The 27,564-nt window shown below is 44.7% G+C and overlaps 1 protein-coding gene across 1 annotated transcript in view; it reads left to right on the top strand.

The window, feature by feature from the left end:
• Positions 1 to 20,906, top strand: part of ARF3 (ARF GTPase 3) — a 103,505-nt gene extending 82,599 nt beyond the window's left edge. Inside the window, exons 4-5 of the mRNA XM_077297475.1 lie at positions 13,602 to 13,726; positions 15,766 to 20,906. Coding sequence (XP_077153590.1) covers positions 13,602 to 13,726; positions 15,766 to 15,927 — 287 coding nt within the window. The 3' untranslated portion in view covers positions 15,928 to 20,906. The remainder of the gene's footprint in view (positions 1 to 13,601; positions 13,727 to 15,765) is intronic.
• Positions 20,907 to 27,564: the final 6,658 nt, after the last annotated feature.

Below are 27,564 nucleotides of genomic sequence, written 5' to 3'. Positions count from 1 at the left end.
ATCGGCCGCGGATCCGCAGCGGATCGGCAGCGGATCGGCAGTGGATCCGCAGCGGATCGGCCGCGGATCCGCAGCGGATCGGCAGCGGATCCGCAGCGGATCCGCAGCGGATTGGCCGCGGATCGGCCGCGGATCCGCAGCGGATCCGCAGCGGATTGGCCGCGGATCCGCAGCGGATTGGCCGCGGATCCGCAGCGGATTGGCCGCTGCGAATTCGAAGCAGTTTTCCATCAGGTTTACAGTACCATGTACACCTAAGGAAAACCAAATCCGCTGTGCCCATGGTGCGGAAAATTCCGTGCAGAAACGCTGCGTTGTATTTTCCGCAGCATGTCAATTCTTTGTGCGGATTCCGCAGCGTTTTACACCTGTTCCTCAATAGGAATCCGCAGGTGAAATCCGCACAAAAAAACACTGGAAATCTGCTGTAAATCCGCAGGTAAAACGCAGTGCCTTTTACCTGCAGATTTTTCAAAAATCGTGCGGAAAAATCTCACACGAATCCGCAACGTGGGCACATAGCCTTAGGGTTAGGGTTGGAATTAGAGTTAGGGTTGGAATTAGGGCTAGGGTTTGAAATAGGGTTAAGATTAGGCTTGTGGTTAGGGTTACGGATAGGGTTAGGGGTGTGTTGGGGTTACAGTTGTGGTTAGGGTTGGGATTAGGGCTACGGTTGGGATTAGGGTTAGGATTAGGGTTGGAATTAGGGTTACGGGTGTGTTGCGGTTAGGGTTGTGGTTAGGGGTGTGTTGGGGTTAGGGTTGTGATTAGGGTTATGGCTACAGTTGGGATTAGGATTAGGGGTGTGTTGGGGTTAGTGTTGAAGTTAGAATTGAGGGGTTTCCACTGTTTAGGCACATCAGGGGTCTCCAAACGCAACATGGCGCCACCATTGATTCCAGCCAATCTTGCATTCAAAAAGTCAAATGGTGCTCCCTCCCTTCCAAGCCCCGACGTGCGCCCAAACAGTGGTTTACCCCCACATTTGGGGTACCAGCGTACTCAGGACAAACTGGGCAACAACTGTTGGGGTCCAATTTCTCCTGTTACCCTTGCAAAAATAAAAAATTACTTGCTAAAACATAATTTTTGAGGAAAGAACAATTATTTTTTATTTTCACGGCTCTGCGTTATAAACTTCTGTGAAGCACTTGGGGGTTGAAAGTGCTCACCACACATCTAGATAAGTTCATTCGGGGGTCTAGTTTCCAAAATGGGGTCACTTGTGGGGTGTTTCTACTGTTTAGGCACATCAGGGGCTCTGCAAACGTAACATGATGCCCGCAGACCATTCCATCAAAGTCTGCATTCCAAAACGTCACTACTTCCCTTCCGAGCCCCGGCATGTGCCCAAACAGTGGTTTACCCCCACATATGGGGTATCAGCGTACTCAGGAGAAACTGGACAACAACTTTTGGGGTCCAATTTCTCCTGTTACTCTTGCAAAAATAAAAAATTCTGGGCTAAAAAAATATTTTTGAGGAAAGGAAACACATTTATTATTTTCACGGCTCTGCGTTATAAACTTCTGTGAAGCATTTGGGGGTTCAAAGTGCTCACCACACATCTAGATAAGTTCCCTTGGGGGTCTAGTTTCCAAAATGGAGTCACTTGTGGGGAGTTCCTACTGTTTAGGCACATCAGGGGCTCTGCAAACGCAACCTGATGCCCGCAGAGCATTCCATCAAAGTCTGCATTTCAAAACGTCACTACTTCCCTTCCGAACCCCGACGTGTGCCAAAACAGTGGTTTACCCCCACATATGGGGTATCAGCGTACTCAGGAGAAACTGGACAACAACTTTTGGGGTCCAATTTCTCCTGTTACTCTTGCAAAAATAAAAAAATTCTGGGCTAAAAAATATTTTTGAGGAAAGGAAACACATTTTTTATTTTCACGGCTCTGCGTTATAAACTTCTGTGAAGCACTTGGGGGTTCAAAGTGCTCACCACACATCTAGATTAGTTCCTTGGGAGGTCTAGTTTCCAAAATGGGGTCACTTGTGCGGGAGCTCCAATGTTTAGGCACACAGGGGCTCTCCAAACGCGACATGGTGTCCGCTAATGATTGGAGCTAATTTTCCATTCAAAAAGCCAAATGGCGTGCCTTCCCTTCCGAGCCCTGCCGTGCGCCCAAACAGTGGTTTACCCCCACATATGGGGTATCAGCGTACTCAGGAGAAACTGGACAACAAAATTTGGGGTCCAATTTCTCCTATTACCCTTGGGAAAATAAAAAATTCTGGGCTAAAAATCATTTTTGAGGAAAGAAAAATAATTTTTTTATTTTCACGGCTCTGCGTTATAAACTTCTGTGAAGCACCTGGGGGTTATAAGTGCTCACTATGCATCTAGATAAGTTCCTTGGGGGGTGTAGTTTCCAAAATGGGGTCACTTGTAGGGGAGCTCCAATGTTTAGGCACACAGGGGCTCTCCAAACGCGACATGGTGTCCGCTAACGATTGGAGCTAATTTTCCATTCAAAAAGTCAAATGGCACGCCTCCCCTTCCGAGCCTTGCCGTGCACCCAAACAGTGGTTTACCCCCACATATGAGGTATCGGCATACTCAGGAGAAATTGCCCAACAAATTTTAGGATCCATTTTATCCTGTTGCCTATGTGAAAATGAAAGAATTGAGGCTAAAAGAAATTTTGTGTGAAAAAAAAGTACTTTTTCATTTTTGCGGATCAATGTGTGAAGCACCTGGGGGTTTAAAGTGCTCACTATGCCTCTAGATGAGTTCCTTGGGGGGTCTAGTTTCCAAAATGGGGTCACTTGTGGAGGAGCTCCAATGTTTAGGCACACAGGGGCTTTCCAAACGCGACATGGTGTCCGCTAACGATGGAGATAATTTTTCATTCAAAAAGTCAAATGGCGCTCCTTCCCTTCCGAGCCTTACCATGTGCCCAAACAGTGGTTTACCCCCACATGTGAGGTATTGGTGTACTCAGGAGAAATTGCCCAACAAAATTTAGGATCCATTTTATCCTGTTGCCCATGTGAAAATGAAAAAATTGAGGCTAAAAAATTTTTTGGTGAAAAAAAAGTACTTTTTCATTTTTACGGATCAATTTGTGAAGCACCTGGGGGTTTAAAGTGCTCACTATGCTTCTAGATAAGTTCCTTGGGGGGTCTAGTTTCCAAAATGGGGTCACTTGTGGGGGAGCTCCAATGTTTAGGCACACGGGGGCTCTCCAAACGTGACATGGTGTCCGCTAAAGATTGGAGCCAATTTTTCATTCAAAAAGTCAAATGGCGCTCCTTCCCTTCCGAGCCCTGCCGTGCGCCCAAACAGTGGTTTACCCCCACATATGAGGTATCAGCGTACTCAGGACAAATTGGACAACAACGTCCGTGGTCCAGTTTCTCCTTTTACCGCTGGGAAAATAAAAAAATTGTTGCTAAAAGATCATTTTTGTGACTAAAAAGTTAAATGTTCATTTTTTACTTCCATGTTGCTTCTGCTGCTGTGAAACACCTGAAGGGTTAATAAACTTCTTGAATGTGGTTTTGAGCACCTTGAGGGGTGCAGTTTTTAGAATGGTGTCACTTTTGGGTATTTTCAGCCATATAGAACCCTCAAAATGACTTCAAATGTGAGGTGGTCCCTAAAAAAAATGGTTTTGTAAATTTTGTTGTAAAAATGAGAAATCACTGGTCAAATTTTAACCCTTATAACTTCCTAGCAAAAAAAAAAATTGTTTCCAAAATTGTGCTGATGTAAAGTAGACATGTGGGAAACGTTATTTATTAACTATTTTGTGTCACATAACTCTCTGGTTTAACAGAATAAAAATTCAAAATGTGAAAATTGCGAAATTTTCAAATTTTTTGCCAAATTTCCGTTTTTTTCACAAATAAACTCAGAAATTATCGACCTAAATTTACCACTAACATGAAGCCCAATATGTCACGAAAAAACAGTCTCAGAATCGCTAGGATCCGTTGAAGCGTTCCTGAGTTATTACCTCATAAAGGGACACTGGTCAGAATTGCAAAAAACGGCAAGGTCATTAAGGCCAAAATAGGCTGGGTCATGAAGGGGTTAACATGGGAAACTGTGTGGTGTTTTATGTCATTAAAATACTTTGTTCTGGCTGTGTCTTTATTTAACCTATAACAACTAGCTATAGGATTAGTAATGGATTGGTGTCTTATTGACACCTCTCCATTACTAAGCCGTGGGCTTGATGTCGCCTTACAATACAAAGGCGACATCAGCCCCACAACTACTACCTCACTTGCCACCGCTACAGGGCAAACGGGAAGAGAGAAGCTAAGTGCCGAAATTGGCACATCTTAGAGATGCGCCAATTCTGAGGCAGCTGAGGGCTGGTGTTTGTTTCCAGGGGGGGGGACAATATCCATGGCCCCTTCCTAGGCTATTAATATCAGCCCGCAGCTGTCTGCATAGCCTTTTCTGGTTATTAATTTATAGGGGGACCCCACGTCATTTTTTTTTTTTGGGGGGGGGGCTCCCGTATTTTAACCCCTTTACCCCCAAGGGTGGTTTGCACGTTAATGACCGGGCCAATTTGTACAATTCTGACCACTGTCCCTTTATGAGGTTATAACTCTGGAACGCTTTAACGGATCCTGATGAGTCTGACATTTTCTCGTGACATATTGTAATTCATAATAGTGGTAAAATTTCTTTGCTATTACCTGCGTTTATTCGTGAAAAAAACGGAACTTTGGCAAAAATTTTGAACGTTTCTCAATTTTCCAACTTTGAATATTTATGCCATTAAATCAGAGATATGTCACACAAAATACTTAAGTACCGTAACAGTTCCGACCTGTCTACTTTACATCAGCACAATTTTGGAACCAACATGTTTTTTGTTAGGGAGTTATAAGGGTTAAAAGTTGACCAGCAATTTCTCATTATTACAACAACATTTTTTTTTTTTTTTTTAGGGACTACATCACATTTAAAGTAACTTTGAGGGGTCTATATGATAGAAAATACCCAAGTGTGACACCATTCTAAAAACTGCACCCCTCAAGGTGCTCTAAACCACATTCAATAAGTTTATTAACCCTTCAGGTGTTTCACAGGAATTTTTGGAATGTTTTTTTTTTTTTTTTTTTTAAAGAACATTTAACTTTTTTTCACAAAAAAATTATTTCAGCTCCAGTTTGTTTTATTTTACCAAGGGTAACAGAAGAAATTCGACCCCAAAAGTTGTTGTACAAATTGTCCTGAGTACGCTGATACCCCATATGTGGGGGTAAACCACTGTATGGGTGCATGGCAGAGCTCGGAAGGGAAGGAGCACCGTTTGACTTTTCAATGCAAAATTTACTGGAATTGAGATGGGACGCCATGTCGCGTTTGGAGAGCCCCTGATGTGCCTATACATTGAAACGCCCCACAAGTGACACCATTTTAGAAAGCAGACCCCCTAAGGAACTTATCTAGATGTGTGGTGAGCACTTTGAACCCCCACGTGTTTCACTACAGTTATAACGCAGAGCCGTGAAAAAAAAAAAAAAAATTTTTCCACAAAAATTATTTTTTAGCCCTTAGTTTTGTATTTTCCCAAGGGTAACAGGAGAAATTGGACACCAAACATTGTTGTCCAATTTGTCCTGAGTACGCTGATACCTCATATGTGGGGGGAACCACTGTTTGGGGGCATGGAAGAACTCGGAAGGGAATGAGCGCCATTTGGAATGCAGACTTAGATGGATTGGTCTGCAGGTGTCACATTGCATTTGTAGAGCCCCTGATGTACCTAAACAGTAGAAACCCCCCACAAGTGACCCCATATTGGAACCTAGACCCCCCAAGGAACTTATCTAGATGTGATGTGAGAACTTTGAACCCCCAAGTGTTTCACTACAGTTTATAACGCAGAGCCGTGAAAATAAAAAATCATTTTTTTCCCACAAAAATGATTTTTTAGCCCCCCAAAATTTTTATTTTCTCAAGGGTAACCAGAGAAATTGGACCCCAAAAGTTGTTGTCCAATTTGTCCTGAGTACGCTGATGCCCCATATGTTGGGGTAAACCCCTGTTTTGGCGCACGGGAGAGCTCAGAAGGGAAGGAGCACTGTTTTACGTTTTTAACGCAGAATTGGCTGGAATTGAGATCGGATGCCATGTTGCGTTTGGAGAGCCCCTGATGTGCCTAAACAGTGGAAATCCCCCAATTCTAACTGAAACTCTAACCCAAACACACCCCTAACCCTAATCCATAACCCTAACCACACCCCTAACCCGAACATGCTCCTAACCCTAATCCCAACCACACCCCTAATCCCAACCCTAACCACACCCCTAACTCCAACACACCCCTAATCCTAACCACACCCCTAACCCTGACACACCGTAAATGTAATCCAGACCCTAACTTTAGCCCCAACCCTAATGGGAAAATGGAAATAAATACATTTTTTAAATTTTATTATATTTCCCTAACTAAGGGGGTGATGAAGGAGGATTTGATTTACTTTTATAGCGGATTTTTTAGTGGATTTTTATGATTGGCAGCTGTCTCACACCAAAAGACGGTTTTTATCGCAAAAAATAGTTTTTGCGTCTCCACATTTTGAGAGCTATAATTTTCCATATTTCCATTTTCCATGTGAGGTCTTGTTTTTTGCGGGACGAGTTGGCTCTTTTATTGGTACCATTTTCGGGCACGTGACATTTTTTGATCTCTTTTATACCGTTCCACGTTTGATAAAGCAGTTTTATTCTTCGGGTCAGTACGATTACAGCGATACCTCATTTATATCTTTTTTTTATGTTTTGGCACTTTTATACGATAAAAACTATTTTATATAAAAAAAAAAATAATTATTTTTGCATTGCTTTTATTCTGAGGACTATAACTTTTTTTATTTTTTTGCTGATGCTGTATGGTGGCTCATTTTTGCTGGACAAGATGGCGTTTTCAGTGGTACCATGTTTATTTGTATCCGTCTTTTTTGATCACGTGTTATTCCACTTTTCTCCTTTGCCACATTGGAGTACACAGGACCATGGGTGTTATAGCTGCTGTCACTAGGAGGCTGACACTAAGTTGAGACAAAAAGAGTTAGCTCCTCCCCTGCAGTATACACCCTCATGCTGGCTTCCAGAGACCCAGTTCAAGCTTAGTGTCCGTAGGAGGCACACTTGATTTAACCTTTTTTACTGGATGAAGGGGCGACGGAACCTTTCAAGGCTCCGATCTCCCCGAACCAACAACAGGCGAGCACAGGAGTTTTACCTCTCAGTATCATCTCCTGCGACGTGGGATGCCACTGCCTGAGCTGATTTTTTGGGGGGCGACGGGCCCCTTCAAGGGCTCTGATCTCCCCCCCTCCTTACAGATGAGCACATGGAGTGTCCTCCATGTATCCTCTTCTGCAGCCAGGCCTATTGCTGGACATTCTGCCCTACCCACCAGGTTTTACCCTCGGCTGTTCAGAGGCTCTCTACTTTGTGGCGTCCGTGCAGCCCCCACTGCATCACCACTGAGAAAGCGGATGATGGAAGGAGGCGGACGGTTCCTCTCCACCCCCCTCTTATGGGGATGGTGGATAGAGGCTTCCCCAACCCTGCACCGTCCTAACCACCCCGGGCACAGCTAACCTCCGGCAAGCTGCTCCACAATTCCCCTCCAGAGATTACCCTCACAATATGGGGTAAGTGCAACCTGGGTATGGTCGGTCTTTCTGGCGGATCTGGAGGGCTCATCTGTCAGGGTCCCCCCAGGGCTGTACGTTTTCTGGCGGTACGCGGACGCGCGCCGGGCCGAGGCCATAAATTTAGTCCCCGGCTTCGGCCTAGTGCGGGCCGCATCCCGATAGGCCCGCCCACCGCTCGCATCATCTTGCGGCTCCGCCCCCGGGCCTGGCGCTTCTCACTCTCTGCAAGATTACCCTCACAACCCCCGGCGGCCATCTTTTTTCCTCTGCATGCCGCAGCTCCATCAAGTCTGCACTTGCCAGCGCTTTTTCTTCTGGACGCCGGCCTTCTCTTCTATCAGTGTCACTTCATCTCTTTGCGGGACACAGGACCCGGGTAAGGAGACCGCGTTAGGTGCTTCCCTGCAGCGTTACCCTCGCTTCCATCCAGCAGCGTTTCCTGTTACTTATATTACGGTACATCATGTCGCAGTCTAGAGCCAAAAAGACCACCAAGGTGCATACTACCTTTTTTACTGCGTGTACCACCTGCCAGGCTTCACTTCCTCGGCTTCAAAGCTCCCCTCTCTGCTCAGCCTGCGATGCCCAATGTACCCAGGAGCCCTCCGCCGCCACTGACCCCAGTGTATCTAGCCCCCTGAGTGGGCCGCGTCACTTTCACAGTCCATGGATTCTTTAGCCAGAGCGATTAAATCCTTTCATGACCCCTCTGGGGAGCGGGGCACTCTTTTTCCTGGGTTAAGAGATCCCTCCATAACAGGGGAATCGTCGGCTAGCAGGGGCCGCTCTCACCGGAAGGAGGGTACGGTCATCCAAAAAACGGATCCAAACTACCTCTCCTGAGCATTCACCACGCCATTCCGCCTCTGGTAGCTCCACTTCTCGCTCACCCTCTCCAGGGGCTCATAGCGATCACGACTCCGAGTATGAGTCTGATGCATCCTTAGATCCGGATTCTCCGGAGTTTAGATCTACTATTGACTCCCTCATCAAGGCAGTCAATCATGCGCTAAAAGTGGATGATGACCCTAATTCGGCTCCGGATCATTCGGTTTCCTTTACGAGAACCAAGCGTTCCCATAAGGTGTTCGCCTCTCATCCAGATTTCCTGGATATAGTCCGGCGACACAGGGAGCGACCAGATAAGTGCTTTATGGGCAAAAAGGCCCTGGAACTGAAGTATCCCTTTTCCGCAGATCTTGTTAAAGATTGCACGGAACCTCCACTAGTAGATCCTCCAGTATTACGCTTGGCTACCAAAACGCTCTTATCCGTACCTGATGGGGCTTCAATTAAAAATCCCACAGAACACCAGTTAGATTCCCTGGCTCGCTCAGTGTATGAAGCCTCCGATTCCTCTCTATCTCCTTCCTTCGCTGTGGCTTGGGTCGCCAAAGCAATGGTTTTCTGGGCAGATGCCCTTGCAAAATCCATTCAGGAACAGGATCTTCCATCTGAGGCGGCAGATCTTGCCAAACAAATTGCCATGGCTGTAGATTATGTGATGTATTTGTCTTTAGACGCAGCGTGCTGTGCGGCAACTGCGGCTTCCAACGCCATCACCATTAGGAGAGCTATTTGGCTTAGAGAGTGGCGCGCAGATTCCTCCTCAAAAAAGTGTGATTTTCCTTTCAGAGCGGACGTCTCTTTTTAGAAAAATTAGACCAGCTTAATTCCGATGCTACAGGCGGGAAGAGTAAGTTCGTCCCGCAACACAGGCCTAAAGCTGCCTTTCAGCGCCAACAATATTTTCGTTTTCGGCCCTTTCGCAGTAGCCCATTCTGGTCCTACTCCACAGCCTCGTCCAGATCAGACGATCTCGACGCACAGACAGAGACTCTCGACCTTCATACAGGCCGAATCAGTCCTGGCGATGAAAGCCTAGACAACCCAGGACCAGAGGGTCCAGACCTGCCAGATTCCCTTCACAATGACTCGGGGAGTATTCCAGTCGACACCTCCAAAGTAGGCGGACGCCTGCTCCTTTTTCAACAAGTCTGGCTTTCCGCCATCCACGACTAATGGGTCAGAGATCTGGTGTCTGCTGGTTACAAAATAGAATTCTCCCCTCCAGCACAGTTTTTCCCCTCTCGCCTCCCAACTTCGGGGGCTCAATCTCGCGCACTTTACTGCGCCATCGAATCCCTCCGCCAAAACGGGGTCATTGTTCCGGTCCCAGAACACCAGAGATTCAGAGGTTTTTACTCAAACCTCTTCGTCTTTCCAAAAAAGGACGGAACGGAATTTTGGACCTGAAGCTCCTAAACAACGTAAAAGTTCGGCACTTCAGGATGGAGTCCCTCCGGTCAGTCATTTCCTCAATGGAGACAGGGGAGTTCCTAGCATCAATAGACATCAAAGATGCTTATCTTCATATCCCAATCTTCCCACCACATCAAAGGTTCCTCCGTTTCGCCATCCAAGAGGACCATTTTCAATTCATGGCCTTACCCTTCGGCCTTGCCACTGCGCCCAGGGTATTCACAAAGGTCATGGCGGCTGTCATGGCCATTCTTCACTCCCGAGGAGTGGTTGTGTTGCCATACTTAGACGACCTCCTGGTAAAAGGTCTGTCTTATCAGGCCTGCGAGGCAAGTGTCCGCATTACCTTAGATTCTCTTTCGCGCCTGGGCTGATTAATCAACTTGGACAAGTCCTCCCCCATTCCTGCCCGATGGATCTCTTTCCTAGGCATGATCCTGGACACGTCAAACGGGCTGGTCTTGCTCCCAAGGCCCAAGAGCTTCAGGAGGGAGCTTGGACGCTCTGTCTGTTGTGAATTCCGTTCTCGGACTCCCTCCTGTGGTCATGAATGGTACTTTGGTTAGTTCTGCTCTTGGACTCCCTCTGGTGGCTTTGAGCGGAACTGCTGGTCACTGAGGTTGGCTTTGTCAGCTGCTCTTGTTTATTGCTTGCTGGCTTCCCTATTTAACTCCACTCAGATCGTTACTTGATGCCAGCTGTCAATGTTTCAGTATTGGTTCAGATCGCTCTTGGACTTCTCTGAGGACCTGTCTACTCCAGCAGAAGCTAAGTCTTTGCTAGTTCATTGGTTGTTACTGCTTCCTGAATATATTTCTTAGTTCTGCTAATTTCTAGTCCAGCTTGCTATCATGATATTCCCTTGCTAGCTGGAAGCTCTGGGGTGCAGAGTGGCACCTCCACACCGTGAGTCGGTGTGGGGAGTCTTTTTGCTTACTCTGCGTGGTTTTTTGTAGTCTTTTGTGCTGACCGCACAAATATCCTCTGACTATTTTAATGAAGTCTGGCCTCCTTTGCTAAAACCTGTTTCATTCCTGTGTTTGTGACTTTCCTCTTAACTCACAGTCAATATATGTGGGGGGCTGCCTTTACCTTTGGGGAATTTCTCTGAGGCAAGGTTAGGCTTCTATTTCTATCTTTAGGGGTAGTTAGCTCTTAGGCTGTGAAGAGGCGTCTAGGGAGAGTTATGTACGCTCCACGACTATTTCTAGTGTGTGCGATTAGGAGTAGGGTTTGCGGTCAGCAGAGTTCCCACTTTCCCAGAGCTTGTTCTGATTACTAGTTTACTCATCAGGTCATTCCGGGTGCTCCTAACCACCAGGTCATCTGTCCTCGTCCTCGTCCGCAGTCCATTCGGTTTGCTATGAAGATCCTGGGGAAAATAGTGGCCGCAATAGAAGCGGTTCCCTTCGCTCAACTCAATCTCCACCCCTTACAACAGGCTCTGCTGGACAATTGGGACAGGAGTCCCTTATCCCTCGATCGACCATGTCCTCTGTCTCCACGGATCAGGCAAGCCCTCAAATGGTGGACTCTGGGATCATCTCTCTTCCAGGGGAGGTCTTTTCTCCAGATCCGCTGGCTGGTGGTAACTACCAACGCCAGTCTCCTCGGTTGCGGAGCGGTGATTCGACACCACACTGCCCAGGGGCGTTGGACAATTCGGGAGTCGAGACTTACCATAAACATCTTGGAGATTTGACCGATCAGACTTGCCCCGAGACATTTTCACTTCCTGCTCGCAGGTCACCCAATTCAAATTCAATCAGACAACGTCACAGCGGTGGCGTACACAAACCATCAGGGGGGTACCCGCAGCAGGGCGGCGTTGCAGGAGGTCTCCCACATTCTCCGTTGGGCCGAGGCCAACCACTCCACCATTTCCGCAGTGCACATTCCAGGCAGCGGATTTCCTCAGCCGTCAGGGTCTCGCCTCGGGGGAGTGGGAACTCCATCCAGAGGTTTTACGGCAAATCTGTCTTCGCTGGGGAAATCCGGACGTGGATCTGATGGCGTCCAGACTGAACAACAAAGTTCCCAACTTCATAGCACGGTCGCGGGATCCCCAGGCCATCGGGGTGGACGCACTGATATCCCCATGGCATCAGTTCCAACTCCCGTACGTGTTTCCTCCGCTTCCCTTACTGCCGAAGGTGATCCGAAAAATCAAGACGAAGGGGGTGCGGGGGATTCTTGTCGCCCCGGATTGGCCACATCGCGCATGGTACGCGGAGCGCGGCCAATCGCCTATGACGTACTATTCCGTCCGTGGGAAGTAGGGCCCGGGTGACATGGATGGAATAGTACGTCTAATGGCAGAAAGGGGTTAATGTTGTCTTACCCTGCAAAAATAAGCCATCATACAGCTCTATCAGCCGAAAAATGAATATATATACACTCCCTGACAGAAGTTATGTCGCTTATCCATGTTATGTAAATAAAAGCTTATAACCGGATGTTAAATTCATCCATTGGTTGTATAAATTATTCTTTTGAAAGCTGAAACCCTCTGAAATGTGGTTTAGGTTAAGAAAATAAATTGGCATCAATGCAGAAATATTGATCAGTTAATGGACACAGAATGGTCAGATTTTGGCAAGACAAAAGTTTTGTCATCCACAGAAAGTAATGTGATATTCAAACAAATAATTAACTTAATTCACCAATGGTATGCAACATATATTTGTACTTTAAGTTGGGGTACTATTAGAGTCATATTTAATATTTTGTGTGACTTCCATGAGCTTGAAGGACTGCATCCATGCAGTTCAACAATGATTCATACAATTTATTAATGAAGTCATCAGGAATAGCAAAAAATGCAGTCTTACATGCCTCCCAGAGTTCATCTAGATTCTTTGGTTTTGTCTTCCAAGCTTCCTCTTTCAACCTACCCCAAACATGCTCAATGATGTTCATGTCTGGTGACTGGGCTGACCAGCCCTTGAGCACCTTGATCTTTTTTGCCTGCAGGAACTTTGTTGTAGAGATGGATGTAGGAGATGGAGCACCATCCTGCTGCAGAATTTGACCCCTTTTATGATTTGGAATATAAGAGGTAGCTAATACTTCTTGATATTTTAGGCTATTGATACTGCCTTCCACCTTGCAAATGTTTCGCACACCCCCATACAGAATGTGACACCAGACCATGATCTTTCTACCACCAAATTTAACTGTTTTCTGGGTGTATTTTGGATCAATACGGGCTCCAGTAGGTCTCCTGCAGTATTTGCGGTGGCTGTGGTGTAATTCTACTGAAGATTCATCAAAGAAATCCACCTTCTGCCACTTTTCCAGGGTCCTTCTGTTTAGCAGGCTGTGGGACTTTGCAAATGCCACACGGTTTTTTATTTGCCTTTTGTTTAGTCCTGGCTTCTGGGCACTGATTCGACCATGGAGGCCATTTCGAGACAGAATCCTACAAACTGTTCTAGTTGACGCAGAGACTTGAGGTGACCAGTAGTGATGAGCAAGTATACTCGTTGCTCGGGTTTTCCAGAGCATGCTCGGGTGACCTCCGAGTATTTGTTAGTGTTCGGAGATTTAATTTTCATCACGGCAGCTGAATGATTTTACAGCTATTAGCCAGGCTGAGTACATGTGGGGGCTGTCTCAAATGACCACACCCCTTAGTCTGACCTGAATTAGAGCAATTTATTTATCTGTTTACCATCCTATTTTTTTTTTCAGGGTTAATATTTGTGGTTGACAGTAATGACAGAGAACGAGTTAATGAGGCACGTGAAGAGTTAATGAGGATGCTAGCAGAAGATGAGCTTCGGGATGCTGTACTGCTCGTATTTGCAAATAAACAGGTTTGTCTCATGTGTGGTAATTCTCTGAGACACCATTTATTATTATTACTAGATGGGAGCCCGATTCTACCGCATTGGGTATTCTAGAATATGTATGTATTTTATTTATGAAGATTTTAGAATAATAGATTGTTCGCGGCCGGCCACGTAGTATTCAATCACCGACAGGGCAGTCCGGCCGCGAATTGGCCCGGGATTTGAACCACGCTTTGCTAATTGGTCGCGGCCGGACTGCCTTGTCGCTGATTGTCCGCGGCTGGCCACGTAGTATATAGCACAGCCACGTAGTATATAACAGCCCACGTAGTAAATAGCACAGCCACGTAGTAAATAGCACAGCCACGTAGTATATAGCACAGCCACGTAGTATATAGCACAGCCCACAGAGTATATAGCACAGCCCACAGAGTATATAGCACAGCCCACAGAGTATATAGCACAGCCCACAGAGTATATAGCACAGCCCACAGAGTATATAGCACAGCCCACAGAGTATATAGCACAGCCACATAGTATATAGCACAGCCCATGGAGTGTATAACAGCCCACATAGCATATAACACAGCCACGTAGTATATAACAGCCCACGCACGCAGTATGTAACACAGGCCACGTAGTGTATAACACCGGCCACGTAGTGTATAACACAGGCCACGTAGTGTATAACACAGCCCACGTAGTATATTGCACAGCCATGTAGTATATTGCTCAGCCTACGCAGTATATAGCACAGCCCACGCAGTATATAGCACAACCCACGCAGTATATAGCACAGCCCACGTAGTATATTGCACAGCCCACGTAGTATATTGCACAGCCCGCGCAGTATATTGCACAGCCCGCGCAGTATATTGCACAGCCCGCGCAGTATATTGCACAGCCCGCGCAGTATATTGCACAGCCCGCGCAGTATATTGCACAGCCCGCGCAGTATATTGCACAGCCCACGTAGTATATTGCGCAGCCCACGTAGTATATTGCGCAGCCCACGTAGTATATTGCGCAGCCCACGTAGTATATTGCGCAGCCCACGCAGTATATTGCGCAGCCCACGTAGTATATTGCGCAGCCTACGTAGTATATTGCCCAGCCCACGTAGTATATTGCCCAGCCCACGTAGTATATTGCACAGCCCATGTAGTATATTGCACAGCCGACGTAGTATATAGCAAGGTGCGCATCATATCCCTGTTAAAAAAAAGAATTAAAAAAAATAAAAAATAGTTATATGCTCACCTTCCGTTGGCCCCCGGATCCAGGCGAAGCGGTTACCGACGCTCCTCGCGCGCTCCGGTCTCAAGAGTGCATTGCAGTCTCGCGAGATGATGACGTAGCGGTCTCGCTAGACCGCTACGTCATCATCTCGCGAGATCGCAATGCATGGAGTGGTCACCGGAGCGTCGTGAGGAGCAGGGAAAGGCCTGCTCTGGATCCGAGGGGCCAACGGACGGTGAGTATATAACTATTTTTTTTTTTTTATTATTATTTTTAACATTAGATCTTTTTACTATTGATGCTGCATAGGCAGCATCAATAGTAAAAAGTTGGTCACACAGGGTTAATAGCGTTAACGGAGTGCGTCACACTGCGGCATAACACAGTCCGTTAGCGCTGCCATTAACCCTGTGTGAGCGCTGACTGGAGGGGATTATGGAGCGGGCACTGGCTGCAGGGAGGAAGGAGCGGCCATTTTGCCGCCGGACTGTGCCCGTCGCTGATTGGTTGTGGCTGTTTTGCCACGACCAATCAGCGACTTGGAATTTCCGTGACAGAAAGACAGACAGACGGAAGTGACCCTTAGACAATTATATAGTAGATTATTATTATTTAGTATTATAGCGCCATGGAATGGCGCTTTACATGTGAGGACTGGTATACATATTAAAAAACAAGTACAATAATACTAATCAATACAAGTCACGACTAGTACAGAAGGAGAGAGGACCCTGCCCGCGAGGGCTCTCAATCTACAAGTTTATGTCCATTTCATTCCGTTATATGTTGCTCATCAAAATCCCTTCCTAATAATCTCATTACAGGACCTCCCGAATGCCATGAATGCTGCAGAAATCACAGACAAACTGGGCCTTCATTCTCTTCGTCATCGCAACTGGTACATCCAGTCCACCTGTGCCACCAGTGGAGATGGTCTCTACGAGGGCCTGGACTGGCTAGCCAACCAACTAAAGAACAAGAAGTAATGATTCGTGGCCCTACCTCTGCCTCCCCAGCGTGCGCCTGACTTTTCTTCCCCCATTCCCCTCCATCCAAAATTCCCTCTTGCGCCAGGGCAGGTTGGGGTTGGCTTCCGACACAGACCACCCTATCCCACCTGCTTCTCCTGGTTCCACACTAGCTTACTTTGCCGTTTTGGTTTGGGGTGTTTTTATCGGGTGCCGTGTTTCTTCTGACTCATCCAGCTGCTGTTACTCTCTATTTATTTGTCCTTTTGGAGATTTGGGTGGGGGAGGACTTGTGAGATTTGGCAGCCTCTGCCATAGCAATGTACCCCCTGTAGACAGGGTTGGTAAGGAACAGATTTGGGAGCTGTGATGTTTTTGTGTCTGTATGTTCTGTAGAAGCTCCCTGTGCTGAAGATGGAGAGATGTATTTGGCTTACTGTGATTGTTTTTAAGGCAGGTTGTCTTCAGTGCTTCATACAAGAAAAATTAGTACACCGAACAAGTGAACTTTTACAGATTTTTTTTTTTTTTTTTTTTTTAACTCAAAGGGGTCCTATAAATGACGGACTTGTTTTACTCTACAGTAATTTATTAACTTTGCATATATTCCAAGGCCATATATTGTTCTCGGTACGTATCTCATTTCTACGGTATACTGTGGTCTAGATCTGCATAGATCTTCAGGGTGGTGCTGAAATCGGACTCTGCTGCTCGTGTGCTTCATTTATATGGGATACACACAAGAGCTGGATTCTTTACTGTGTTTGACGTGTAGTGCAATAAAGCAAAATGAATCCCATGTACTCGGGTGGTAAAAACTGACCGCAAAAGCCATAGTATTATTTCCTTTGCAACTGTATTGAGCCAGTGGGAAAGTTTACTCTATATGAACTGTGCAGTGCATGTAGGTCGTGCGTGTTAATTTCTAGACACCTGCTATAGTGAAATAAGAGGTTATTTGAGCACATTGTGCTCTCGTCTCACCACCCTTATTTCTAATGCCTGGAGCAGCTCCCAATGAGGTCATTGTGGCAATCTCCACTCCTCCTGTCAGTTACATCACTGGGAGCCCATCCAGCTGATGACATTCCAATAGCATCGTATTTGCATTAAAACTTTTCAATAAAATGAAGAGTTTTGTATAATCGGTGCTGACGCTTCTCCCCAAACTTAGTTGCGGCTAAATTGATTAAAAAACACAATTTTTTAAAATATTTTGTCAGAATTCTGCGAGATGAAAAAACGGCGTGCACTCATGGTTTGTGCGACTCGTAACTCTCTGTGAAGCAAACAGCGTGATGGGGATTTAGTGTTAAGGTGATTCATCTTTACATCATAGATTTAAAACAGATTTTTCCAAGTGACCTTTTATTGTCTGCAAAATGTTTTCAGATGGAATAATAGGGATTATTGTAATGACAGGAGTGTCAGATACCAAAATCGCCCCTCGTATCTTTCTATTTTTCTTTTTTCCTTAAAGCAGAGAGATTTTGTTTCTGTGGACCCAGGATGGGAAACTTTTGGCCCCTGGCAGTTAGCACAGCATCATGGGAGATGTAATTCAGAAATGGTTGGCACGCCAAGAATTCTTTTTCCTCTCTGCTATTTTCTTTTTCTAGAGAACAACCTGTCCTGTGTTCCATCTCTGGTCTTCTCAGAGGACTTCTGCTATTGGAGGATTGGGGGAAATAGCCTCATGTTGGATGTTCTATCACATTGTGGTAAATCTTGATAAATTTGGCATTTCTGCTATTGTTATTAATTATGGTAATTGTACCATGGCTATTACACACGCATTATGGGACTTTTAAATATTTTTCAGCCATTTCCCATTATTTCCCAGTCCTGACCTCACTGTTGGGACCTACTCAACCACTAAATCGAGCACCTAAAAACCCAACATTGCAGTGAGGAGTTTGCGTGGGTCAAAGGTAGCGCATGCGTACAGCTGTTACATTCATTGTAGCTGCTGGAAACAACCAAACACGGTATACTCGGCGGGCTCCTTCAGTCCTACAGACGTTGAATGGAGAAGCATCGCGCATGGTCACCTGCCGCTCTTAATTCCTCACCACTCCTATTCCAGTGATTTATATCTTTACTGAGATTGTCATACACTGATCAGCTGACCAATCTGTTTTCTTCACACAGGCCTTTCAACTTTTACAGTCAATTGCTCATAAAAACTTCAGTGTTCACAGCTCCAGAAAAGCTGGTATTCACTGTAAGGTATGGCACTAACTGGCTGCTCTGGGCATTTTTAAAGGAGGATCACGGCAGCACCATTCTTTAGTATTCAGGATTAGGAAGACAAATGCCCAAGGAACAATTCCACAAAATCAAAGAGACCTCAGCATGCAATATGCAGTCATGCCCGAAAGTGTTGGTATCCTTGAAATTATTCCAGAAAATGAAGTATTTCTCTCATAAAATTAGTGCAATTACATGTTTTGTTATACACCTGTTTATTTCATTTGTATATTTGAACAGCACAAAAAAAGAGAGAAAAAAGGTGAATTAGGCATAATTTCACACAAAACACCAAAAATGGACAGTACAAAATTTTTGGCACCTCTCCAAAATTGGGTGTAAACAACTTTGTTTCAAGCATGCAATGCTCTTTCAAATTCACCTGTGGCTAGTAACAGGTGTGGGCAATCTGAAAATCACACCTGAATCCGGATAAAAAGAGAAGTTGACCCAATCTTTCCACTGTTTGTCTGTGTGTGCCACACTAAACATGGAGAACAGGAAGAGGAGAAGAAAACTGTCTGAGAACTTAAAGACAACCCATTGAACTGTAGCTAAACTCCCTGGACGTGGATGGCAGAGAAAAATTGCTGAAAGATTGCAACAAAGAATAATAATTAAGTTCCAAACACATTCAAGCTGTCCTTCAGGCTCAGCTTGCATCTGTGTTAGCACGAACTATCTGTCAATATTTGAATGAAATGGAACAATAGGAGACCCTGGATGACCCAGTTTTTCAGAATGTATGTGAATAAGCCATAATCCTTCTGTGAAATCATCTTACGGACCGATGAGACCAAGATAGAGCTTTTTGGTAATGCACATCATTCTATTGTTTACCCAAAACGGAGAGCACACAGTACCTACAGTCAAATATGATGGAGATCCAAAGCACTGGGTGCCTTGATTGTGTGCAAGACATCATGAAATCCCAAAGGATTTTGGGTTGCATTGTAGTGCCTAGGTCATTGGCCTTCCAGCAGGACAATACCCCAAACATACTTCAAGAAGCATCCAGAAATGGATTGAAACAAAGCTCTGGAAAGTTCTGGAGTGGCCAGCAATGAGTCCTGATCTAAATCCCATTTGAACACCTGTGGAGAAATCTTAAAATTGCTGTTGGGAGAAGGGAGCCTTCAAATATGAGAGACCTGGAGCAGTTTGCAAAAGAAGAGTGGTCCAAAATTCCAGTGGAGAGGTGTAAGAAGCTTGTTGGTGGTTATAGGAAACGAGTGGTTTTTGTTCTAATACACACACAAGGAATAAACGTGTTATTGCAATAATTTTCTGTGAGAAATACTTAATTTTCTTGAACAATTTCAAGGGTGCCAAAACTTTCACCCATGACTGTAAATTAGTATTTTTTTTTTATTTGTGAAATTAATAAACAGAATTAAAAAAAAACAAAAAAACTGCAGAGCCCACACATGTCATGTGCGTGACTAATATAAAGAAATACCCTGTTCTGCAGTCCTTTTTGCTTTTCATGGGGTGTTTTTGGGGGCCGTAAAATATTTTCTATACTTTAGGGGTCTTCAGTTAGAAAAAAGCTGAATTTTAGGCTTTTTTTTGTCAATTATAATGATGCCAAATACTGCGGAAATACTGTTATTAAACATTTTACATATACATCAGTAAAAGGCTCCTATTGCTGGGCTTATTTAAAAGTGGTTGACCACTACTGGATAAACCCCGCGTAATCATGTTGGTGCCCGATATAAATGGAAAACAAGCAATATTCCCATCCCGCAGTGGTGCTATTCCTGTGATGTTGAGGTTGTTCTCATACGTCTCACATGACCCTTGCAGCCAATTCACTGATCGTCTGCATCCCTTCAGTATTCTGTCAAAACAAATGTCCGCTTTCATGGAATAAAAGCTGCAGCCAATCAGTTGCCACTAATTGGCTACAGTGGTCACATGACACAACAATATTTTGTGATTTACTAGAAATAGCAGTGCCGCTATCAAGGGATGCGGGAAGGGAGTATCGATTTAGTGTTAGTTTGTATCAGGCACTCAAGCGATTATGCAGGGGTTGTCCGAAGTGGAGAACCCCTTTTTTGTGATGTAATTGTTAAAGGGAAATGACTGCTACCCTCAAGGTTTGTCTGATAACAGACAGAAGATACAGAGAAGAAAGCAAAACCATTATCTATGAGGACCAGCTTTCGGTATTCGGCTAAATTTACAATATATACAATGTAGGTTTTTCTCTATTGTACAAGTGCTATTTACTGTAACCCTGAAGTGCTACAATAAAAGGGAAAATCCAGATGAAATTAGAAAGAACCATCTGTGACAGTATCTGAAGACGAATCTGTTTCCCAGAGTTGCTGCTGGTACTTAACACTCTTGGGTGCTTTTGACTACATCCCTGTGTTGGGAAGAAGAGGTATTAATAAACCTGAGCTGCCGTTGTCCTCTTTCATACCATGTAGTGCACTTTTTACATAAGGGACCATATTGTTTTCTCCAGTGATTGTTGATTTGATATTTATTGATATTGTTTGGTTGTAATCAGGTTACTTTTCCTGGTGTTTCTTTTCTCCTTCTCATAACTTAGTTGAAGTTGTTGCCTCAGTAGACTTTTTCAACTGTACTTTATCTCTACTCTTTTACCTCTGGTCTGTGTGGTGTATAGTGGAACGTATGGTTTCAGCCGGTTATTCTCTTTTTGTTTGTATATTTTGGAATGTAAGCTGTATGTGTTCAAAAAGAAAAGAATTAAACCACTGGAAGCAAGACACCGTGTTGTTTCTGTTCTTTTGTCCAGGTTTGTTGGTGACCTTTTTTTAAACAATGTGTAATCATTTTGCATAAAGCTAATTTTTAAGGGTGTGGGTTTTTTATTAATTTTTTATTAATCATTTTGGTGATTATTTTTACCATGGCGTTATCTTTATTAAAATAATTCTGAAATCTTTAAGCATTTACTCTGGACTAGTGATGAGCAAGTATAGTCGTTACTCGAGTTTCTCCAAGCATGCTCGGGTGGTCTCTGAGTATTTCTGCATGCTCGGAGATTTAGTTTGTAGATGCAGCTGCATGATTTGTGGCTGCTAGACAGCCTGAATACATGTGGGGATTGCCTAACAAACAGGCAATCCCCACATGTATTCAAGCTGTCTAACAGCCGCAAAGTAACTGAGATTTCTCAAATATGATTCACACTGGGATTTTTTTCTCCTTAGGTTTTTTTACGTGTGGTTTTTTTTTTTTTTAAAGCTCAACATTTCAATTCTTTAGCTTTTTTTGCTGTATTTTTGACTATTCAATTGAATGTATGTAAAGGAAAAGAAAAAACATCTAAAACATTCGAAATATGCGCAGTGTTTTTCCTGTCAACACACTGCAAAAAGCATTGTGAACATGTCCCCAAAATTAGTTAGCATTGATAAATATATCCTTGATTTCTAGACCAAGTTCCTATGGTTGATTTGGCTGCTGTAAAGCATTATTTTATATGCTGTTAAAGGGGCTGGGCACGTCCAGCTATAATCTCCGAATTGCTGTAAATAGTATACATTATATATAAACTGTAAGGACATTAAAAAAAAAAGCCTAATCCCGCTGTATTCCTGCACAAACACCCCAGTGAAGGTTCCTAGTTGCCCATTAATTCAGCATGTAGACATTGGTGTCAACTGGCACATGGGCAACTGGGGTGAGTGCTGCGGTAACAAAAGACTGGGAACGTTTCTAAGCCTGTAAATGCCAGTTCATTGAAAGATTTTGTCAAAACTCTACAATGAAAAAATAAAGAATGCAACAAAATAGTGTCAGAATATGGTTGTAGTTCTTACTAACCTATATATTCATTCCCTTCTGAAATGTAAGTATGTGACTGTAGTTTGCTACTATAGCCCACATCCATTCTCCATCTACTCAACTTTTTTTTATTAATGTGGGCAAAAACTACTTCAGTTGCTTAAATTCCCAATTCCAACCAAGGCTCACTGCTACTGCTAAAATACTCCCAGTCATGGCACCTGCCTGCATTTCTGCACTACTGTTTTCATGGGAGTAGTCTGAAGAATTGCAATATTATCACTTTGAACTGTGCGCTGTCAGACCTTGAATGTGAAGCTCCAAGGAAAGGAAGAGGGGGAAAAAAAGAGATGGATGTAAAAACAATGGTTTTATAGTTAATTTACAATGTAGAGAGAAATGTGTTGTCATTAACTAGCTCTCTTTCTCTTGATGCTTGCTAGATAATTAATTGGAGTTAACACCAAGTAGATATAGACTTTCAGCTGTTTGTTACCACGTATTGCAGTTCATAGTCCAACACACAGACTTAAAGCTGATGTCCATGACTTTAAAGGGGTTGCCCAAGTAACTAGGAGATAAACTTGAAGCACACTGCAGTAAACAATGTATCGAGCTGTTGTGTGCATTACTTACATTTGTCTGCTGCCAGAGCAGATACTGACTGATCGTTGGCATGCCAAGCATCAAACGCTCACCAGTCCTCATATTAATGACCTATCCTATAGATAAGTCATCTATATTTAAATCCGGGACAACTCCTTTAGTAACTCTATCTGCCCTATGTTTAGCAGAAAATGTATTTCCAAGACTCATTGCTCCTCACACTTCCCTATATCTTACCCCATAGTTTAAACAGGCTGAATGCACCTGGAAAAAAGCTTCTTGCACATATCCTAAAGGTGTTTTTGCAAAGCCCACGTGACCACAATCAGTATGTTGTTCTTTTGTTTTTTTACCTTATAGAGTGCCTAAATTGTTTTATAATTGTTTAATAGTAAAATTGTTATATAAAGTAAGAGTAGAAGCCAGTCAGATAATTGTAAGAAGAGTTTTATCACTGGGCAAATATCTAAAAGGACAGAGGTGGAACAGGACTACCCCCGGGGCATTCACATGAGTAACCACATGTACGAGACATGACTTAAGATGTACTTTGTTAACTAAATGTGAGTGGTTGGTTCGTATCAAACAGGATATGAGCGTTTCTATTTTCATGTCTTTAACCCAACTCGGAGACTGACAAATTGATATTTTAAGCCTTTCCACATGACACGTATGAATAATGTTGCTAAAACTATACCACAAAAGTAGAAATCAAAGTTTATATAGCTTTCAGGCTTGTGGTTAAAGTGAAAAAGGTTGCATCATTTGGTGGATCGAGGTCTGTAAGATTTGGAATTCTCGTCTCCTCTTTACAAAAGGCTTCCAACTTAGGCCAGATGATATGTTTTGTCCGATCCACGGGCCCCATTTATCAGACATTGACCGCATGATTTCAGCCAAGGTATGTTTGACTACAAAACACCTGGTGTTTGAGAAAAAAACATACGTAAAAATATGCCAGGACCAAGCCATGAGGGAGACTAGTCAGACATGCAGGTCCCGGTGACTGCCCTTGAGTGACATATCTCCCTATACATGCACGCAGGGAGAGACATGTCACTCCAGGGAAGTGGGTGGAGAGACGCTGTCGGGGACCCGCCCGCTAGTCTGTGTGGCTTGATTTCCTGTGACTTTTAAACCAGGTTTTTCTAGTTTGAGTTACGCATATATCACTGAAATCATGCAGCCAATGTACGATATATGCTGCCCGTGGATCGGGCAGAGTGTATTAACTGTCAGGTTCACTTTTAAAAAAGGTTTTCTCTGCATCTAATATTGATGACTTAACTTTCTCCAGAGGATAGGTCACCAATATTGGATTGGTGAAGATCTGGCAACCTCACCACTCATCTGTTATTAGCTCCGCCGGGGGCCAGATGTAAATATGCAACGTTACAAATTATTAAACTCCAAGATAAAAACAAAATGAGCAAATAGTAAATGTAAATAGCATAGGGTACGTAGTTGACAATGTTTTGATCAAAGAAGCGTAAATGTCATCCCACTGCGGCAAGGAACAGTCCTATCTTTAATAAACCTCATCCTGCATCAGCAGACCTTAGTGTAGACGGGGGAAGTCCGCACCTGCGCTGCTCATGACTATTGGGGTCAGCTGCTGCAGTAGCGGAGACCGCCTTGGAGTGTACCTGGCGGCTACCTACAGGTCAACCTTAACCTCACCTTCAGAGGCTCTAGTAAACACCAGGTAGCTACTTAGTTATGCCCCTCAAGGATAGGCCTGGCCCATGGAGCAGTGGGTCCACACCCACTAGCGTGACAATGATCAAATTCACTGCAGTAAGTAAATATATAAATTAATAGTAAATGTAAATAAATTAGGGTACTTAGTTGACACTGGTTTGATCAAAAAAGTGTAAAAGCCATCCCACTGCGACATAGTGTAACCAGTCAGGATGGTCCTAGCTCTGATATTAAACTTCACCCTGTGTCAGCAGACCTCAATGTAAATGGGGCAGAGCAGAAGGCAGGCCCGAATGTTCAGACACCTGCCCATGGAAAGCTATATAGTCCTGCTATGAGTATAGGGTTTGTCTGTTAGGTGGCCACAGTGTGAACGTGTACCTACATGTTGCATTTATACAAACACATGTTCATGCTCACTTCTTTGGTTTTGTTTTGTTTCAAATTATTATGCAAACTGAATTTAAGCATCATAAAGATGTTTTGTTTTTCAAATATACTCATGGATGGCATTGTGTCTCCGGGCTCTTTAGATCACTGAAATCAATCTTAGACACCTGTGATAATTACACTGCTCAAAAAAATAAAGGGAACACTAAAATACCACATCCTAGATATCTCTGAATGAAATATTCCAGTTGCAAATTTTTATTCATTGCATAGCGAAATGTGTTCAGAACAATAAAACATAACAATTATCAATGTACCGTATATACTCGAGTATAAGCCGACCCGAGTATAAGCCGACCCCCCCTAATTTTGCCACAAAAAACTGGGAAAACTTATTGACTCGAGTATAAGCCTAGGGGGGAAAATGCAGCAGCTACCGGTAAATGTCAAAAGTAATAATAGATACCAATAAAAGTAAAATTAATTGAGACATCAGTAGGTTAAGTGTCTTTGAATATCCATATTGAATCAGGAGCCCCATATAATGCGCCATACTGTTCATTATGGCCCCATAAGATGTTCCATATTAAAATATGCCCCATATAATCGTGCATAAAGGTTAATAATGGCCCCATAAGATGCTCCATAGACACATTTGCCCAATATAATGCTGCACAAATGCTGATTATGGCCCCATAAGATGCTCTATAAAGATATTTGCCCCTTATAGTGCTGCACAAACGTTATGGCCCTATAAGATGCTCCATACAGACACTTGCCCCATATGCCGTAGTGCCCTACAAAGTTAATTATGGCCCCATACAGACACTTGCCCCATATAGTGCTGCACAAACATTATGCCCCTATATAGTGCTGCAGAAACGTTATGGCCCCATATAGTGCTGCAGAAACGTTATGGCCCCATATAGTGCTGCAGAAACGTTATGGCCCCATATAGTGCTGCACAAACGTTATGGCCCCATATAGTGCTGCAGGAACGTTATGGCCCCCATATAGTGCTGCAGGAATGTTATGGCCCCATATAGTGCTGCAGGAATGTTATGGCCCCATATAGTGCTGCAGGAACGTTATGGCCCCATAGATGCTCCATACAGACACTTGCCCCATTTGCGATAAAAAAAAAAAAAATCACATACCTCTCCGTCGCTCAGACCCCCACACTTTCAATAGTCACCTGCTCCTCGTTCCGGGCGCCGATCTGTCTCCAGCATTGACGTTCAGCAGAGGGCACGCACTGACCACGTCACCGCGCCCTCTGACCTCAGCGTCAGTGCTGGAGACAGATCGGCGCCCGGAACGAGGAACAGGTGACTATCGCGCAGCGCTGCGCTCCCCTCCCCATATACTCACCTGGTCCTGCTGTGTAGATCCTGCTTCCCCGATGCCGCAGCGCTTCATCCTGTACTCAGCGGTCACATGGTCCCGCTGATTACAGTAATGAATATGCGGCTCCACCCCTATGGGAGGTGGAGCTGAATATTCATTTACTGTAATGAGCGGGACCATGTGACCGCTGAGTACAGGAAGAAGCTGCTGCTGCCGGCGCCGGGGAAGCAGGGACCGCGCCTGGACTAGGTGAGTATTTTTAGACAGCCCCCGCTCCCCCTCCCCTGCCGACCCCCCGGTATGACTCGAGTATAAGCCGAGAGGGGCAATTTCAGCCCCAAAAAGTGGGCTGAAAATCTCGGCTTATACTCGAGTATATATGGTAAATCAAAATGAATATTCCATGGTGGTCTGGATTTGGAATGATACTCAAAATCAAAGTGGAAAATCAAGTTACAGGCTGATCCAACTTCAGTGGAAATGCCTCATGACAAGGAAAAGATGCTCAGTATTGTATGTGGCCTCCACATGCCTGTATGACCTCCCTACTGTAGAACGTCTGAGCATGCTCCTGATGAGGTGACGGATGGTCTCCTGAGGGATCTCCTCCCAGACCTGGACTAAAGTATCCGCCAACTCCTGGATAGTCTGTGGTGTAACGGGACATTGGTGGATGGAGCGAGACATGATGTCCCAGATGTGCTCAATCGGATTCAGGTCTGGGGAACGGGCGGCCAGTCCATAGCTTCAATGCCTTCATCTTGCAGGAACTGCTGACACACTCCAGCCACATGAGGTCTGGCATTGTCCTGCATTAGGAGGAACCCAGGGCTAATTGCACCAGCATATGGTCTCACAAGGGGTCTGTGGATCTCATCTCGGTACCTAATGATCGCTCTCCACGGCATCTCCAGACTCTCACGTCTGTCACATGTGCTCAATGTGAGCCTGCTTTCATCTGTGAAGAGCATAGGGCGCCAGTGGCGAATTTGCCAATCCTGGTGTTCTGTGGCAAATGCCAAGCTTCCTGCACGGTGTTGGGCTGTGAGCACAACCCTCATCTGCGGACGTCAGGTACTCAGACCATCCTCATGGAGTCTGTTTCTAACTGCAGACACATGCACATTTGGCCTGCTGGAGGTCACTTTTCAGGGCTCTGGCAGTGCTCCTCCTGTTCCTTGCACAAAGGCTGAGGTACCGGTCCTGCTGCTGGGTTGTTACCCTAATACGGCCCCCTTCACGTCTCCTGGTGTACTGGCCTGTCTCCTGGTAGCGCCTCCAGCTTCTGGACACTACGCTGACCGACACAGCAAACCTTGCTACAGCTCGCATTGATGTGCCATCCTGGATGAGCTACACTACCTGAGCCAATTGTGTGGGTTGTAGAGTCCGTCTCATGCTACCACGAGTGTGAAAGCACAACCAACATTCAAAAGTGACCAAAACATCAGCCAGAAAGCATTGGTACTGAGATGTGGTCTTTGGTCCCCACCTGCAGAACCACTCCTTTACTGAGGGCATCTTGATAATTGCCAATAATTTCCATCTGTTGTCCCATTTGCACAACAGCATGTGAAATTGTTTGTCAAT

This window comes from Ranitomeya variabilis, chromosome 3 (assembly GCF_051348905.1).
Source record: "Ranitomeya variabilis isolate aRanVar5 chromosome 3, aRanVar5.hap1, whole genome shotgun sequence".
Classification (NCBI taxonomy): domain Eukaryota; kingdom Metazoa; phylum Chordata; class Amphibia; order Anura; family Dendrobatidae; genus Ranitomeya; species Ranitomeya variabilis.
This window is presented reverse-complemented; position numbering and strand designations above follow the sequence as displayed.